Source organism: Oncorhynchus mykiss, chromosome 28 (genome assembly GCF_013265735.2).
Source record: "Oncorhynchus mykiss isolate Arlee chromosome 28, USDA_OmykA_1.1, whole genome shotgun sequence".
Classification (NCBI taxonomy): Eukaryota; Metazoa; Chordata; class Actinopteri; order Salmoniformes; family Salmonidae; genus Oncorhynchus; species Oncorhynchus mykiss.
Window position 1 is genome coordinate 7,420,001 of NC_048592.1, and position 17,475 is coordinate 7,437,475.

The 17,475-nt window shown below is 46.6% G+C and overlaps 1 protein-coding gene across 1 annotated transcript in view; it reads right to left on the minus strand.

The window, feature by feature from the left end:
- Positions 1-17,475, minus strand: part of LOC110508422 (protein unc-13 homolog A) — a 92,981-nt gene that overhangs the window by 8,237 nt on the left and 67,269 nt on the right. Inside the window, exons 23-30 of the mRNA XM_036967078.1 lie at positions 4,988-5,141; positions 4,387-4,455; positions 3,773-3,862; positions 1,270-1,404; positions 1,076-1,203; positions 916-1,001; positions 698-824; positions 489-585 (exon numbers count right to left, since the gene is read on the minus strand). Coding sequence (XP_036822973.1) covers positions 489-585; positions 698-824; positions 916-1,001; positions 1,076-1,203; positions 1,270-1,404; positions 3,773-3,862; positions 4,387-4,455; positions 4,988-5,141 — 886 coding nt within the window. The remainder of the gene's footprint in view (positions 1-488; positions 586-697; positions 825-915; positions 1,002-1,075; positions 1,204-1,269; positions 1,405-3,772; positions 3,863-4,386; positions 4,456-4,987; positions 5,142-17,475) is intronic.

A 17,475-nucleotide genomic window follows, 5' to 3' on the forward strand; every position in this document is an offset into this window, starting at 1 on the left:
GTACTCAGTGAGTGCTTGTTAGTTCCTTGAGGGCTGCAGTGTGTGTTAGGTCTCATGTCTGTGTGTTATTGGCAATATATTGATTGTGCGGAGCCTCTAACCTGCCTCTTCCTCTCTCCTGGACCACTAGGTGCTGAGTAAAGGGAAGTACAGATGGGAGTGTGGTGGGAAGGACAGGGGAGTCCTTTCTCTGTTGGGTGTTTGGGAGTACACCTACATCAGTAGGATCTTTAGTACCTTGGACTTTATTTGAATCAATCCATCACCGTTCATTTGTAAAGGTACTTACTTTGAAGAGTTTTAAATCCTGTCAATGTATCTCAAATAAGTAATAAACCTACAGTATCAATGATCGAGAAATGACTACGCAGTTACAATGGCGATGTATCGTCGGGGCAAATGACAAAAAAATGCAAATAGAAGCCTGTAATACAAAACATAGCTCATTTATTTCTGATATCTCAGAGAGGAAACAGATGTGAATTTACCCCGTCCTTTGTGTCCCTCACTAGGGCACCGTGCAGGAAGTCTCTGGACACTTCCTCGTTCTCGTCCAACCACTGGATGACAAACGGCTCAAACCACCTATGAGATGGCAGAGAAAGGGTCCACAAAATCATCTCATTATGTGATAACAAGCCCACAAAATATAGATATTTTTATGGACTTTCCATTAAAAAAAGAGAGAGACACTCACGCTGGATACTCAGGTACACGTTTCTGGAAGGTGGGCAGCTCTTTACAGTATTCATTGTAGAGCCACTTAACCTTGAAGTGCAGGTTCATGTAATCAGCACTCTTACATAGGCGGTTCTTCTCATGCTCTGGGAACCAGAGACAGGTTGGTAGCATTAGTTTAGGGACTTATTGATTGATACAAAACACATATGCACACTCGCAAACACACACACATACCCTCCATGGCATATCTCATGTCTTGAGCAAACATGTTCCACATGACCTCAGCACTGATGATGCCCACGTTCAGTTCCTGAGGAAACCTACAGGGGGCAGAAGAACAGTGTTCAGAGAGGGGGAGAGGGAGGGAGAGAGAGAGAGAGAGAGACACACTCACTGGTTGAGACAGGGTGTGTAGGAGTTCTTGTCCTCTTCTATGATGGAGACGATGAGGGTGATGAGTTTGGACCAGAAATCCAAGTTCTTGATGCTGGGACCCTGCTCTTCTGGAATGTCAGCCTTAGCCTGGAGAGAGAGAGGGTCAGACACACACACAGAAATGCATGCACACACATACTCAACCACACTTACAGGGTCTGTCTGGTACTCTCTGCCATAGAGTTCGTGGCAGTTGTTGAAGATGTATTCGTATGTGGAGTTGAGACAGGCTTTGACACAGTCCTTCACCACCTGACTGGCCCTGGGGGGGCTCTGCAGCTCCTGGACCTGATCACACAGTAAGTTCAAAGGTCAGTTAGCTTAGCATGCAGTGCAATCGGAAAGTATTCAGACCCCTAGACTTTTTCCACATTTTGTTACATTACAGGCTTATTCTAAAATTGATGAAATTGTTTTTTCCCTCATCAATCTACACACAATATCCCACAATGACAAAGCAAAAACAGGTTTTTAGAAAAGTTGGCAAATTTGAAATATCACTTTTACACAAGTATTCAGACCCTTTACTCAGTACTTTGTTGAAGCAGCCTTGGCAGAGATTACAGCCCCGAGTCTTCTTGGGTATGACGCGACAAGCTTGGCACACCTGTATTTGGAGCTCTTCTCTGTAGATCCTCTCAAGCTCTGTCAGGTTGGATGGAGATCGTCGCTGCACAGCTATTTTCAGGTATATCCAGACGTTAATTCGGGTTCAAGTCAAGGCTCTGTCTGGGACAGTCAAGGACATTCAGAGACTTGTCCCGAAGCCACTCCTGCATTGTCTTGGCTGTGAGCTTAGGGTCGTTGTCCTGTTGGAAGGTGAACCGTCACCCCAGTCTGAGGTTTTTAGAAAATGTTGGTCTTGAGCGCTCTGGAGCAAGTTCTCATCAAGGATCTCTCTGTACTTTGCTCCGTTCATCTTTCCCTCGATCCTGACTAGTCTCCCAGTCCCTGCCACAGAAAAACATCCCCACAGCATGATACTACCACCATAATGCTTCACCGTAGGGATGGTATTGGCCAGGCAATGGTTTCCTCCAAATGTGACACTTGGCATTCTGGCCAAAGAGTTCAAACTTTGCTTCGTCAGACCAGATAATCGTGTTTCTCATGTGCTAAGAGTGTTTTAGGTGCCTTTTGAAAAACTCCAAGCAGGCTGTCATGTGCCTTTTACTGAGGAGTGGCTTCCATCTGTTCACTCTACCATAAAAGGCCTGATTGGTAGAGTGCTGCAGTGATGGTTGTCCTTCTGGAAGGTTCTTCCATCTCCACAGAGGAACTCTAGAGCTCTGTCAGACTGACACCTCCCTGACCAAGGACCTTCTACCTCGATTGCTCAGTTTGGCCGGGCGGCCAGCTCTAGGAGGAGTTCCAAACTTTTTCCATTCCACTCCATTCCTTGGAGGCCACTGTGTTCTTGGGGACCTTCAATGCTGCAGAAATGTTTTGGTTCCCTTCCCCAGATCTGTGCCTCGACAAAATCCTCTCTCCGAGCTCTAAGGACGATTCCTTCGACCTCATGGCTTGGTTTTTGCTTTGACATGCACTGTAAACTGTGGGACCTTATATAGACAGGTGTGTGCCTTTCCAAATCATGTCCAATCAATTGAATTTACCACAGGTGGACTCCAATCAAGTTGTAGAAACGTCTCAAGGATGATCAATGGAAACAGGATGCACCTGAGCTCAATCTCGAGTCTCATAGCAAAGGGTCTGAATACTTCTGTAAATAAGGAATTTGTTTTTTTTATACTTTATATTTGCAACATTTTCTAAAAACCTATTTTCGCTTTGTCATTATGGGGTATTGTGTAGATTTATGAGGATTTATTATTTATTTAATACATTTTAGACTAAGGCTATAACGAAACAAAATGTGGAAACATGCACTGTATATGGCTCATACACCTTAACTGGTGCTAAATGTTGCCTAACATGCACTGTATATGGCTCATACACCTTAACTGGTGCTAAATGTTGCCTAACATGCACTGTATATGGCTCATACACCTTAACTGGTGCTAAATGTTGCCTAACATGCACTGTATATGGCTCATACACCTTAACTGGTGCTAAATGTTGCCTAGCATGCACTGTATATGGCTCATACACCTTAACTGGTGCTAAATGTTGCCTAACATGCACTGTATATGGCTCATACACCTTAACTGGTGCTAAATGTTGCCTAACATGCACTGTATATGGCTCATACACCTTAACTGGTGCTAAATGTTGCCTAACATGCACTGTATATGGCTCATACACCTTAACCGGTGCTAAATGTTGCCTAACATGCACTGTATATGGCTCATACACCTTAACTGGTGCTAAATGTTGCCTAACATGCACTGTATATGGCTCATACACCTTAACTGGTGCTAAATGTTGCCTAACCCTCAAGCACTAGCCTGATCAAACCCTCCTGACCACTGCGATCTGCGTTTGTTTCACTGAATCCGTGTAGTGAAACAGAATGTAAGCTCAGGAGACCAGGGTGGTCTTCAGTGGCTACTCAAGAGCTAGCTTAGCAAGTAAGTCTATTTATGAATCCACATAATATATTGCTTCTTTCCTGAAATAAAATGTTGGCCGGCAAAGGCCAGCTCTAGGACTTGAGGAAACAGAGATGAAGAAGAAGATGAAGAGTTTTGTTCACCTTCATTCTGAAGAAGGTGATGCTGGTCAGCAGGTCTACAGTGGACTTGAGGTCCTGCAGCCTCTCAGGGCTACTAGCCGGGAAGTTATTCTACAAACACAAACATATACTTGAAAACAGTGTAGAAACACACAAACACTGTAACGAACAGAGATATGTTCTTGAAAAACAGGATCAGATATCACAAGACTGGTAGAATAAACATGGCTTGTTGAAGGCCTATCCAACTTAGAAAGTAATGTTTATATTGATAGAATAGACTACTATAAAATTATACTATCTCCTCCATCATGCCCTTCAACTTTGGGTCGAATAAAAGTAAAATATAAATATAATGTCAACTGCAAGAAAATGACATCTAACAGGCTGTATACAGTGTCTTACAGATGGAACTGGAAGAAAAACATCTAATTACACAAAATATTCAAAGAAAAAAAAACTAAAATAGAAACTGCCTATAATGGAATAGAGGACTAATCTAAAACAGTGACTTTCACACATAACAATATAAACCAGTGTTTGTGCTAAGTAAAACACTTCTAAAAGTCTCTCAAAACAATTAACACACTTAAAAAAGAAAAATAGAAAACAGTGAAAGAAAAAGTTGATATTACCCTGTACATGGAAAGGTCAATCCTCAGAGAGTTGTGGAGCTGGTCTAGAAGTTTCACAAACCTGTCCTTCTACCCACACAGGGCACACACACAGGACAAGATAAAAAAAAAAGGAGAAAAAATTGTAACATCATCTCAGCTGACAGTATATGTGTGTATATTTTGCTTATGTCAACCCAGGACAGGATCTAGCTTAGTTTGGTGAATCTGATTGGGCAGTTGGGGGATGTAGGTTGGGCAACTGTTTGAAAATGGGGGTTGGAGGCTGTATTAGGGCTGAGGGCCCTCAGGACAATGTTCCGGTTTTGAAACTACTTTCCTTTTTACTTTACCTGCACAGTTCAACACGTGTCATCTCTATCATATCATTTAATCTCTAAGAAGGCATTTCCATTCATAATTAATCAACACAGTTCATACGATTTTGAATGAAATAGCTTTAATAAAATGTAAACCTAAAACAATAATGGTTGGTTTCCAGGACAGATTAAGTGTAGTCCTGGACTAAAGAGAATCTCCATTGAAATAGCTTTTAGGTCCAAGACTAGGCTTAATCTGTGTCTGGGAAACCGCCCCTAAAAGTACACACTAATGAACTCACTCCAAAGTTGGATGCGGCGAAGCGGTCTGATGCCGAGACGTTATTGGTGGACTGGGTGGTGTGAGCATAGTAGGCATTGATGTTGGCCAGAAGGGTACTCATCACCGCGGGTACACCAGGGCACATGTACTTAGACGACAGGCATGCAAAATGGCTGTGGACACACAATTTAATAATTATATTCATATTAACTGGGATTTTTAGGTATGAAACATATTGTCGTTTGTCTGTCCAGTGTAGGTTGTAGCCCACAGTAGTCTCAAGTGTGTTGTATTTTGTATTGTTACATGTTATCACAGTCAAAAACAGAATGTCTGGGTTGACACACTGGTAGATGGTACATAATACTTGTTCTCTCCTTAACGTAAGGTTAAAACCAGAGACATATATTTATTTAAGGTATAATCAACCAGGCGTTCTATGGAACATATTTTGCTAGAAATGTGTTCATTTGCAGGTAGAAATGTGTTCAACATCCACTGAAGTAGCTCAGGAAATAATGCACGCTCTAAAATGTCGTTCAAACCAATCAGAAAGGAGTATTCAACAATGCCATGCTATAATTAAGTAATAATGCCCCTCGAAGCTGGTGTTTGGAGGATATATTGACACGGGTGTTGTCAGGCCCGAGACTTAGTCAATATGTCATGTATTGTCATGTTGTGTCTTGTTTCTGTCCTTTCTCTTCACCCTGTCTCCCTCTGCTGGTCGTACTAGGTTACCGTTTCTTCCCCTCTTTCCCCCAGCTGTTCCTTGTCTTCTCTGACTACCTCATTCACCCCTTTTCCCACCTGTTCCCTTTTTCCCTCTGATTAGGTCTCTATATCTCTCTCTGTTTCTGCTCCTGTCTTTGTCGGATTCTTGTTTGTGTTTCTCATGCCTGAACCAGACTATCGTCGTGTTTGCTGCTACCTTGTCCTGTCCTGTCGGAATCTGCCTGTCCATCTGAGCCTACGTGTGTTTCATCATTAAAGAAACTCTGTTTTGTTAATTCGCTTTTGGGTCCTCATTCACGCACCTGACAGAAGAATCCGACCACGAATGGACCCAGCGACTTCGGATCCTCTCCACTCTGCCATCGAGATCCAGGGAGCGATGCTAGGCAGACACGAGCAGGAATTGTCTGCTGCTCGACATGCCGTTGAGACCCTGGCCGCCCAAGTCTCCAACCTCACAGAACAGGTTCACCATCTCCGCCTCGATCCACCGGCCACTTCCAGGGCTTTCGAATCTCCGGAGCCCAGAATCAATAACCCGCCGTGTTACTCTGGGGAGCCCACTGAATGCCGCTCGTTCCTCACCCAGTGTGATATTGTGTTTTCTCTCCAGCCCAACACTTACTCCAGGAGCACAGCTCGTATCGCCTACGTCATATCTCTCCTTACTGGACGGGCTCGTGAGTGGGGCACGGCAATCTGGGAGGCAAGGGCTGAGTGTACTAACCAGTATCAGGACTTTAAGGAGGAGATGATACGGGTTTTTGATCGTTCTGTTTTTGGGGAGGAAGCTTCCAGGGTCCTGTCTTCCCTATGTCAAGGTAATCGATCCATAACAGACTACTCTATTGAGTTTCGCACTCTTGCTGCCTCCAGTGACTGGAACGAGCCGGCTTTGCTCGCTCGTTTTCTGGAGGGTCTCCGCGCGGAGGTAAAGGATGAGATTCTCTCCCGGGAGGTTCCTTCCAGCGTGGATTCCTTGATTGAACTCGCTATTCGCATAGAGCGACGGGTTGATCTTCGTCACCGAGCTCGTGGAAAGGAGCTCACGTTCTCCGTTGCCCCCCTCTCCGCATCACTACCATCTTCCTCTACCGGCTCGGATGCTGAGCCTATGCAGCTGGGAGGTATCCGCATCTCGACTAAGGAGAGGGAACGGAGAATCACCAACCGCCTCTGTCTCTATTGCGGTTCCGCTGGTCATTTTGTCACTTCATGTCCAGTAAAAGCCAGAGCTCATCAGTAAGCGGAGGGCTACTGGTTAGCGCTACTACTCCTGTCTCTCCTTCAAGATCCTGCACTACCTTGTCGGTCCATCTACGCTGGACCGGTTCGTCAGCTTCCTGCAGTGCCTTAATAGACTCTGGGGCGGAGGGCTGTTTTATGGACGAGACCTGGGCTCGGGAACATGACATTCCTCTCAGACAGTTAAGGGAGCCCACGGCCTTGTTCGCTTTGGATGGTAGTCCTCTCCCCAGGATTCAGCGTGAGACGCTACCTTTAACCCTCACTGTCTCTGGTAATCATAGCGAAACCATTTCTTTTTTAATTTTTCGTTCTCCTTTTACACCTGTTGTTTTGGGCCATCCCTGGCTAGTTTGTCATAATCCTTCTATTAATTGGTCTAGTAATTTTATCCTCTCCTGGAACGTCTCTTGTCATGTGAAATGTTTAATGTCTGCTATCCCTCCTGTTTCCTCTGTCTCTTCTTCACAGGAGGAGCCTGGTGATTTGACAGGGGTGCCGGAGGAATATCACGATCTGCGCACGGTGTTCAGTCGGTCCAGGGCCACCTCTCTTCCTCCACACCGGTCGTATGATTGTAGTATTGATCTCCTTCCGGGAACCACTCCCCCCCGGGGTAGACTATACTCTCTGTCGGCTCCCGAACGTAAGGCTCTCGAAGATTATTTGTCTGTAGCTCTTGACGCCGGTACCATAGTCCCCTCCTCCTCTCCCGCCGGAGCGGGGTTTTTTTTTGTCAAGAAGAAGGACGGGTCTCTGCGCCCCTGCATAGATTATCGAGGGCTGAATGACATAACAGTGAAGAATCGTTATCCGCTTCCTCTTATGTCTTCAGCCTTCGAGATCCTGCAGGGAGCCAGGTTTTTCACTAAGTTGGACCTTCGTAACGCTTACCATCTCGTGCGCATCAGGGAGGGGGACGAGTGGAAGACGGCGTTTAACACTCCGTTAGGGCACTTTGAATACCGGGTTCTTCCTTTCGGCCTCGCTAACGCTCCAGCTGTTTTTCAGGCATTAGTCAATGATGTCCTGAGAGACATGCTGAACATCTTTGTCTTCGTTTACCTTGACGATATCCTGATTTTTTCACCGTCACTCCAGATTCATGTTCAGCACGTTCGACGTGTCCTCCAGCGCCTTTTAGAGAATTGTCTTTTTGTGAAGGCTGAGAAGTGCACTTTTCACGCCTCCTCCGTCACATTTCTCGGTTCTGTTATTTCCGCTGAAGGCATTAAGATGGATCCCGCTAAGGTCCAAGCTGTCATTGATTGGCCCGTCCCTAAGTCACGCGTCGAGTTGCAGCGCTTTCTCGGCTTCGCGAATTTCTATCGTCGTTTCATCCGTAATTTCGGTCAGGTGGCAGCCCCTCTCACAGCCCTTACTTCTGTCAAGACGTGCTTTAAGTGGTCCGTTTCCGCCCAGGGAGCTTTTGATCTCCTCAAGAATCGTTTTACATCCGCACCTATCCTTGTTACACCTGACGTCTCTAGACAGTTCATTGTCGAGGTTGACGCGTCAGAGGTGGGCGTGGGAGCCATTCTTTCTCAGCGCTCCCCCTCTGACGACAAGGTCCACCCTTGCGCTTATTTTTCTCATCGCCTGTCGCCGTCGGAACGTAACTATGATGTGGGAAACCGCGAGCTGCTCGCCATCCGCTTAGCCCTTGGCGAATGGCGACAGTGGTTGGAGGGGGCGACCGTTCCTTTTGTCGTTTGGACTGACCATAGGAACCTTGAGTACATCCGTTCTGCCAAACGACTTAATGCGCGTCAGGCTCGTTGGGCGCTGTTTTTCGCTCGTTTCGAGTTCGTGATTTCTTATCGTCCGGGCTCTAAGAACACCAAGCCTGATGCTTTATCTCGTCTCTTCAGTTCTTCAGTAGCCTCCACTGACCCCGAGGGGATTCTCCCTGAGGGGCGTGTTGTCGGGTTGACTGTCTGGGGAATTGAGAGGCAGGTAAAGCAAGCACTCACTCACACTCCGTCGCCGCGCGCTTGTCCTAGGAACCTTCTTTTCGTTCCCGTTCCTACTCGTCTGGCCGTTCTTCAGTGGGCTCACTCTGCCAAGTTAGCCGGCCACCCTGGCGTTCGGGGTACGCTTGCTTCCATTCGCCAGCGTTTTTGGTAGCCCACCCGGGAGCATGACACGCGTCGTTTCGTGGCTGCTTGTTCGGTCTGCGTGCAGACTAAGTCCGGTAACTCCCCTCCTGCCGGCCGTCTCAGGCCGCTTCCCATTCCCTCTCGACCGTGGTCTCACATCGCCTTAGATTTTATCACCGGACTGCCTTCGTCAGCGGGGAAGACTGTTATTCTTACGGTTGTCGATAGGTTCTCTAAGGCGGCTCATTTTATTCCCCTTGCTAAGCTTCCTTCTGCTAAAGAGACGGCACAAATCATCATCGAGAATGTTTTCAGAATTCATGGCTTCCGTCAGTCTCTCTTCCGGCTTTCACCCCCAGTCTAACGGTCAAGCAGAACGGGCCAATCAGACTATTGGTCGCATCTTACGCAGTCTTTCTTTTCGTAACCCTGCGTCTTGGTCAGAACAGCTCCCCTGGGCAGAATACGCCCACAACTCGCTTCCTTCGTCTGCGACCGGGCTATCTCCCTTTCAGAGTAGCCTCGGGTACCAGCCTCCGCTGTTCTCATCTCAGTTCGCCGAGTCCAGCGTCCCCTCCGCTCAGGCTTTTGTCCAACGTTGCGAGCGCACCTGGAAGAGGGTCAGGTCTGCACTTTGCCGTTATAGGGCGCAGACTGTGAGAGCTGCTAATAAGCGTAGAACTAAGAGTCCTAGATATTGTTGCGGTCAGAGAGTTTGGCTCTCCACTCAGAACCTTCCCCTTAAGACGGCTTCTCGCAAGTTGACCCCGCGGTTCATTGGTCCGTTCCGTATTTCTCAGGTCATTAATCCTGTCGCAGTGCGACTTCTTCTTCCGCGATATCTTCGTCGCGTCCACCCGGTCTTCCATGTCTCCTGTGTTAAGCCCGTTCTTCGCGCCCCCGCTCGTCTTCCCCCCCCCCATCCTTGTCGAGGGCGCACCTATCTACAGGGTCCGTAAGATTTTGGACATGCGTCCTCGGGGCCGTGGTCATCAGTACCTAGTGGATTGGGAGGGGTACGGTCCTGAGGAGAGGAGTTGGGTTCCCTCTCGGGACGTGCTGGACCGTTCGCTGATTGATGATTTCCTCCGTTGCCGCCAGGTTTCCTCCTCGAGTGCGCCAGGAGGCGCTCGGTGAGTGGGGGGGTACTGTCATGTATTGTCATGTTGTGTCTTGTTTCTGTCCTTTCTCTTCACCCTGTCTCCCTCTGCTGGTCGTACTAGGTTACCGTTTCTTCCCCTCTTTCCCCCAGCTGTTCCTTGTCTTCTCTGACTACCTCATTCACCCCTTTTCCCACCTGTTCCCTTTTTCCCTCTGATTAGGTCTCTATATCTCTCTCTGTTTCTGCTCCTGTCTTTGTCGGATTCTTGTTTGTGTTTCTCATGCCTGAACCAGACTATCGTCGTGTTTGCTGCTACCTTGTCCTGTCCTGTCAGAATCTGCCTGTCCATCTGAGCCTACGTGTGTTTCATCATTAAAGAAACTCTATTTTGTTAATTCGCTTTTGGGTCCTCATTCACGCACCTGACACAATATCCTCCAAACGCCGGCTTCGAGGGGCATTATCACTTAATTATACAATGGCATTGTCGAAAACTCCTTTCTGATTGGTTTGAACGGCATTCTAGAGCAGTATTATTTTCATATAAAACGCACTGTATATTTGCGCGGTAGAATTCAATGGCTATAGTTCATTACTACATTTTCTATGTTTGAGCTGCATTTGAAAGTAAAAGACGAATTGAAAACATTATTGGCAAAGTCCAGATGGCGCCGACAGAGATGGTCACCTCGCTTCAAGTTCTTAGGAAACTATGCAGTTTAAAAAAAAAAAATGTATGTATTATTTTTTACATTGTTATCCCAGGAAATCTTAAGTCTTATTACATACATCCGGGAAGAACTATTGGAACTAAGTGCGATGTCAACTTATCAACATTATGACCAGGAATACGACATTCTCAAAGCGGATGCTCTGTTCGGACCACCACCCAGGACAATGGATCTAATCCCAGAAGCCAAACCAAAATAACAACACTGCAGAAGGGGCAGACAGAGCAGCATCCTGGTCGGGCTCCGTAGACGTGCACATCGCCCACCGCTCCAGAGTATACTACTCGCCAGTGTCCAGTCTCTTGACAACAAGGTAGACAAAATTCAAGCAAGGGTTGCCTTCCAGAGAGACATCAGAGATTGTAACATTCTCTGTTTAACGGAAACATGGCTCTCTCGGGATATGTTGTCGGAATCGGATCAGCCACCGGGCTTCTCCATGCATCTCACCTGACAGAGATAAACACCTCCCTGGGAAGAGGAAGGGCGGGGGTGTATGCTTCATGATGTAACGACTCATGGTGTAATCATAACAACATACAGGAACTCAAGTCCTTCTGAACACCCAACCTAGAATTCCTTACAATCAAATGCCGGCAATTTTATATCCAAAGAGAGTTATAGTCACAGCTGTGTACATTCCCTCTCAAGCAGACACCAAAACGGCGCTCAAGGAAATTCACTGAACTTTATGCAAACTGGAAACCATATATCATGAGACTGCATTTATTGTAGCTGGGGATTTTAAACAAAGCAAATTTGAGGACAAGGCTTCCATAATCTATCAGCATACACTCGATCACTGCTACTCTAACTTCCACGATGCATACAAAGCCCTCCCCCGCCCTCCCTTTGGCAAATCTGACCACGACGCCATCTTGCTCCTACCATCTTAAAGGCAGAAACTCAAACAGGATCTAATCAAATCAAAGTGTATTTGTCACAAGCGCCTAATACAACCTTACAGTGAAATGCTTACTTACAGGCTCTAACCAACAGTGCAATTAAAAAACATTTTTAAAAAAAGGTATTAGGTGAACAGTAGGTAAGTAAAGAAATAAAAATAACAGTAAAAAGACAGTGAAAAATAACAGTAGCGAGGCTATATAAAGGCATCGGTTAGTCGGGCTGATTGAGGAAGTACAGTGCCACATTTCAGGCAAACTCCAATCGAGAATCTGTGGAAAGAACTGAAAACTGCTGTTCACAAATGCTCTCCATCCAACCTCACTGAGCTTGAGCTGTTTTGCAAGGAGGAATGGGAAAAAATGTCAGTCTCTCGATGTGCAAAACTGATAGAGACATACCCCAAGCGACTTACAGCTGTAATCGCAGCAAAAGGTGGCGCTACAAAGTATTAACTTAAGGGGGCTGAATCATTTTGCACACCCAATTTTTCAGTTTTTGATTTGTTAAAAAAGTTTGAAATATCTAATAAATGTCGTTCCAATTCATGATTGTGTCCCACTTGTTGTTGATTCTTCACAAAAAAATACAGTTTTATATCTTTATGTTTGAAGCCTGAAATGTGGCAAAAGGTCGCAAAGTTCAAGGGGGCCGAATACTTTCGCAAGGCACTGTATGTACATGATGATATGGTTAAAGTGACTATGCATATATGATAAACAGAGTATCAGTAGCGTAAAAGAGGGGTTGGCGGGTGGTGGGACACAATGCAGATAGCCCGGTTAGCCAATGTGCGGGGGCACTGGTTGGTTGGGCTAATTGAGGTAATATGTACATGAATGTATAGTTAAAGTGACTATGCATATATGATAAACAGAGAGTAGCAGCAGCGTAAAATAGGGGTGGTGGGGGGGGGGGAACACAATGCAAATAGCCTAGGTTGCCATTTGATTACCTGTTAAGGAGTCTTATGGCTTGGGGGTAAAAACGGTTGAGAAGTTTCTTTTTGCTAGCCTTAGCACTCCGGTACCACTTGCCATGAGGTAGTAGAGAGAACAGTCTATGACTGGGGTGGCTGGGGTCTTTGACAATTTTCAGGGCCTTCCTCTGATACTGCCTGATGAAGAGGTCCTGGATGGCAGGCAGCTTAGCCCCAGTGATGTACTGGGCCATATGCACTACCCTCTGTAGTGCCTTGCGGTCGGAGGCCAAGCAGTTTCCATAACAGGCAGTGATGCTCTCGATGTTGCAGCTGTAGAACATTTGAGGATCTGAGGACCCATGCCAAATCTTATTAGTTTCCTGAGGGGGAATAGGCGTTGTCGTGCCCTCTTCACGACTGTCTTGGTGTGTTTGGACCATTCTAGTTTGTTGGTGACGTGGACACCAAGGAACTTGAAGCTCTCAACCTGCTCCACTACAGCCCTGTCGATGAGAATGGGGGCGTGCTCAGTCCTCCTTTTCCTGTAGTCCACAATCATCTCCTTAGTCTTGGTTATGTTGAGGGATAGGTTGTTATTCTGGCACCACCCGGCCAGATCTCTGACCTCCTCCCTATAGGCTGTCTCGTCGTTGTCGGTGATCAGGCCTACCACTGTTGTGTCTACAAACTTAATGATGGTGTTGGAGTCGTGCCTGGCCATGCAGTCATGGGTGAACAGGGAGTACAGGAGGGGACTGAGCACGCACCCCTGAAGGGCTCCAGTGTTGAGTATCAGCATGGCAGATGTGTTGTTACCTACCCTCCTCACCTGGGGCGGCCCGTCAGGAAGTCCAGGATCCAGTTGTAGAAGGAGGTGTTTAGTCCCAGGATCCTTAGCTTAGTGATGCACTTTGAGGGTACTATGGCGTTGAACGCTGAGCTGTAGTCAATGAATATCCTTCTCACGTAGGTGTTCCTTTTGTCCAGGTGGGAAAGGGCAGTGCGGAGTGCAATAGAGATTGCATCATCTATGGATCTGTTTGGGAGGTATGCAAAATGGAGTGGGTCTAGGGTTTCTGGGATAATGGTGTTGACGTGAGCCATTACCAGCCTTTCAAAGCACTTCATGGCTACGGTCGTGAGTGCTATGGGTCTGTAGTCATTTAGGCAGGTTGCCTTCGTGTTCTTGGGCACAGATACTATGGTGGTCTGCTTGAAACATGTTGGTATTACAGACTCAATCAGGGACATGTTGAAAATGTCAGTGAAGACACCTGCCAGTTGGTCAGCACATGTCCTGGTAATCCGTCTGGTCTCGCAGCCTTGTGAATGTTGACCTGTTAAAAAGGTCTTACTCATGTTGGCTACGGAGAGCGTGATCACACAGTCATCCGGAACAGCCGATGCTCTCATGCATGCCTCAGTGTTGCTTGCCTCGAAGCGAGCATAGAAGTGATTTATCTCGTCTGGTAGGCTCGTGTCACTTGGCAGCTCACGGCAGTGCTTCCCTTTGAGGTAAGCCACATAAGACGATCGTCGGAGCCGGTGTAGTACGATTCAATCTTAGCCCTGTATTGACGCCTGTTTGATGGTTCGTCGGAGGACATAGCAGAATTTCTTATAAGCTACCAGGTTAGAGTCCCGCACCTTGAAAGCGGCAGCTCTACCCTTTAGCTCAGTGCGAATGTTGCTTGTATGGCTTCTGGTTGGGGTATATACATACAGCCACTGTGGGGACGACGTCCTCGACGTACTTATTGATAAAGCCAGTGACCGATGTGGTGTACTCCTCAATGCCATCGGAAGAATCCAGGAACATGTTCCAGTCTGTGATAGCAGCCCTGTAGTTTAGCATCTGCTTCATCTGACCACTTCTTTACAGACCGAGTCACTGGTGCTTCCTGCTTTAGTTTTTGCTTGTAAGCAGGAATCAGGAGGATAGAATTGTGGTCGGATTTACCAAATGGAGGGCGAGGGAGAGCTTTGTACGAGTCTGTGTGTGGAGTACAGGTGATTTAGATATATTTTTTTCTCCCTCTGGTTGCACATTTAACACATGCACGTTGCACATTTAACAAAAAATTAGGTAGAACTGTTTAAAGTTTCCATGCATTAAAGTCTTCGGCCACTAGGGAGCGCCGCCTCTAGGTGAGTGGTTTCCTGTTTGCTTATTTCCTTATACAGCTGACTGAGTGCGGTCTTAGTTCCAGCATCTGTCTGTGGTGGTAAATAAACAGCCACGAAAAGTATAGCTGAGAACTCTCCAGGCAAATAGTGCGGTCTGCATTTTATCACAAGATGCTCTACTTCAGGCGAGCAAAATCTAGAGACTTCCTTAGATTTCGTGCACCAGCTGTTTACAAATATGCACAGACTGCCCCCCCCCCCCCCCCCCCTCGTGCTGTTCTATCTTGCCAGTGCAGCGTATATCCCGCAAGCTGTCACCATGACATAATTCAGCCACGATTCCATGAAACATAAGATATTACAGTTGATGTCCCGTTGGTAGGATATTCGTGATCGTACCTCGTCTAATTTATTGTCCAATGATTGCACGTTGGCGAGTAATATTGACGGTAACGGTAACGCCTTCTGCGGATCCTTACGAGGCACCCCACTCTGTGTCCTCCGTACCTGTGTCTCTTCCTCTTGCAAATAACTGGGATGTTGGCCATGTCAGGTGTTCGGAGAATGTCCTGTGTGTCCTGCTTGTTGAAGAAAAAATCTTAGTCTAATCCGAGGTGAGTGATCACTGTCCTGATATCCAGAGGCTATTTTTGGCCATAAGATACGGTGGCAGAAACATATTCAAAATAAGTTACAAATAACGTGAAAAAAACACATAATGGCACAATTGGTTGGGAGCCTGTAAAACTGCTGATACTAATGTATAAAAAAAATGGAAGAACCAGTTACTAGAACCATTCAACGCTGGTCTGACCAATCGGAATACACACTTCAAGATCATTTTGATGGCGGCATTCGCGCAAAACTAAAAGCACGAACCACCGCATTTAAAGAGGTCTGGGAATATGGCTGAATATAAACAGTGTAGTTATTCCCTCTGCAAGGCGATCAAACAATCTAAATGCCGATACAGGGACAAAGTAGTCGCAATTCAATGGCTCAGACACGAGATGTATGTGGCATGGTCTACAGGAAATCACGGACTACAAAAAGAAAACCAGCCACGTCACGGACACCGGCGTCATGCTTGCAGACAAACTAAACACCTTCTTTGCCCTCTTTGAGGATAACACAGTGCCACTATTGCGGCCCGCTAACAAGGACTGCACCCCCCTCCTATCCTCTGTGGCCGGCATGAGTAAAACATTTAAACATTTTAACCCTCGCAAGGCTGCTGGCCCAGACAGCATCCCTAGCCGCATCCTCAGAGCATGCTCAGACTAGCTGTGTTTACGGACATATTCAATCATTCCCTATCCCAGTATGTTGTCCCCACATGCTTCAAGATGGCCTCCATTGCTCCTGTACCCAAGAAAGCAAAGACAACTGAACTAAATGCCTACTGCCCAGTAGCACTCACTTCTGTCGTCATGAAGTGCTTTGAGAGACAAGTCAAGGATCATATCCCCTCCACCTTACCGGCCACCCTAGACCCCCTTCAGTTTGCATATCGCCTCAACAGGTCCACAGACGAAACAATCGCCATCACACTGCCCTGTCCCATCTGGAATAACTATGTAAGAATGCCGTTCATTGACTACATCTCAACATTCAACACCCTAGTACCCTCCAAGCTCATCGTCAAGCTGGAGGCCCCGGGTCTCAACCCCGCCCTGTGCAATTGGGTCCTGGACTTTGACGGGGCCGCCCCCAGGTGGTGAAAGTAGGAAACAACATCTCTACTTCGCTGGCCCCACAAGGGTGCATGCTCAGCCCCCTCCTTTACTCCCTGTTCACCCATGACTGCGTGGCCATGCACGCCTCCAACTCAATTATCAAGTTTGCAGACGACACAACAGTAGTGGGCTTGATTACCAACAACGACAAGACAAGCTACAGGGTGAGGGCACTCAGGGTGTGGTGTTAGAAAACAACCTCTCATTCAACGTCAACAAAACAAAGAAGATGATCGTGGACGTCAGGAAAAAGCAGAGGGAGCACCCCCCTATCCACATCGAAGGGACAGCAGTGGAGAAGGTGGAATGTTAAGTTCCTCGGCGTACACATCACAGACAAACTGAAATGGTCCACCCACACAGACAGTGAGGTGAAGAAGGCATAACAGCAACTCTTCAACCTCAGGAGGCTGAAGAAATTTGTCTTGTCACCCAAAACCCTGACAAACTTACAAATGCACAATCGAGAGCATCCTATTGGGCTGTGTCACGCTGGTATGAATGAGTCAGGAGACAGGCTCAGGAATGCGTAATAGTTTTTTTTATTACACCCAAATTACGGTGTGCAGTTTAAAAGCACAGGGACAAAGACCAAACAAACACGACACAAAACACAGAGTTGAAACCCAAACAAAATAACGAGGAGTACCTTGAATAAATAAGACAAGCGCACAATGATTAACTTCTTTGGGACTGGGGGGGCAGTATGAGTAGCTTGGATGAATAAGGTGCCCAGAGTTAACTGCCTGCTACTCAGGCCCAAAAGCTAGAATATGCATATAATTAGTAGATAGAAAACACTCTGAAGTTTCTAAAACCGTTTGAATGATGTCTGAGAGTATAACATAACTCATATGGCAGGCAAAAACCTGAGAAAGAATCCAACCAGGAAGTTGGAAATCTG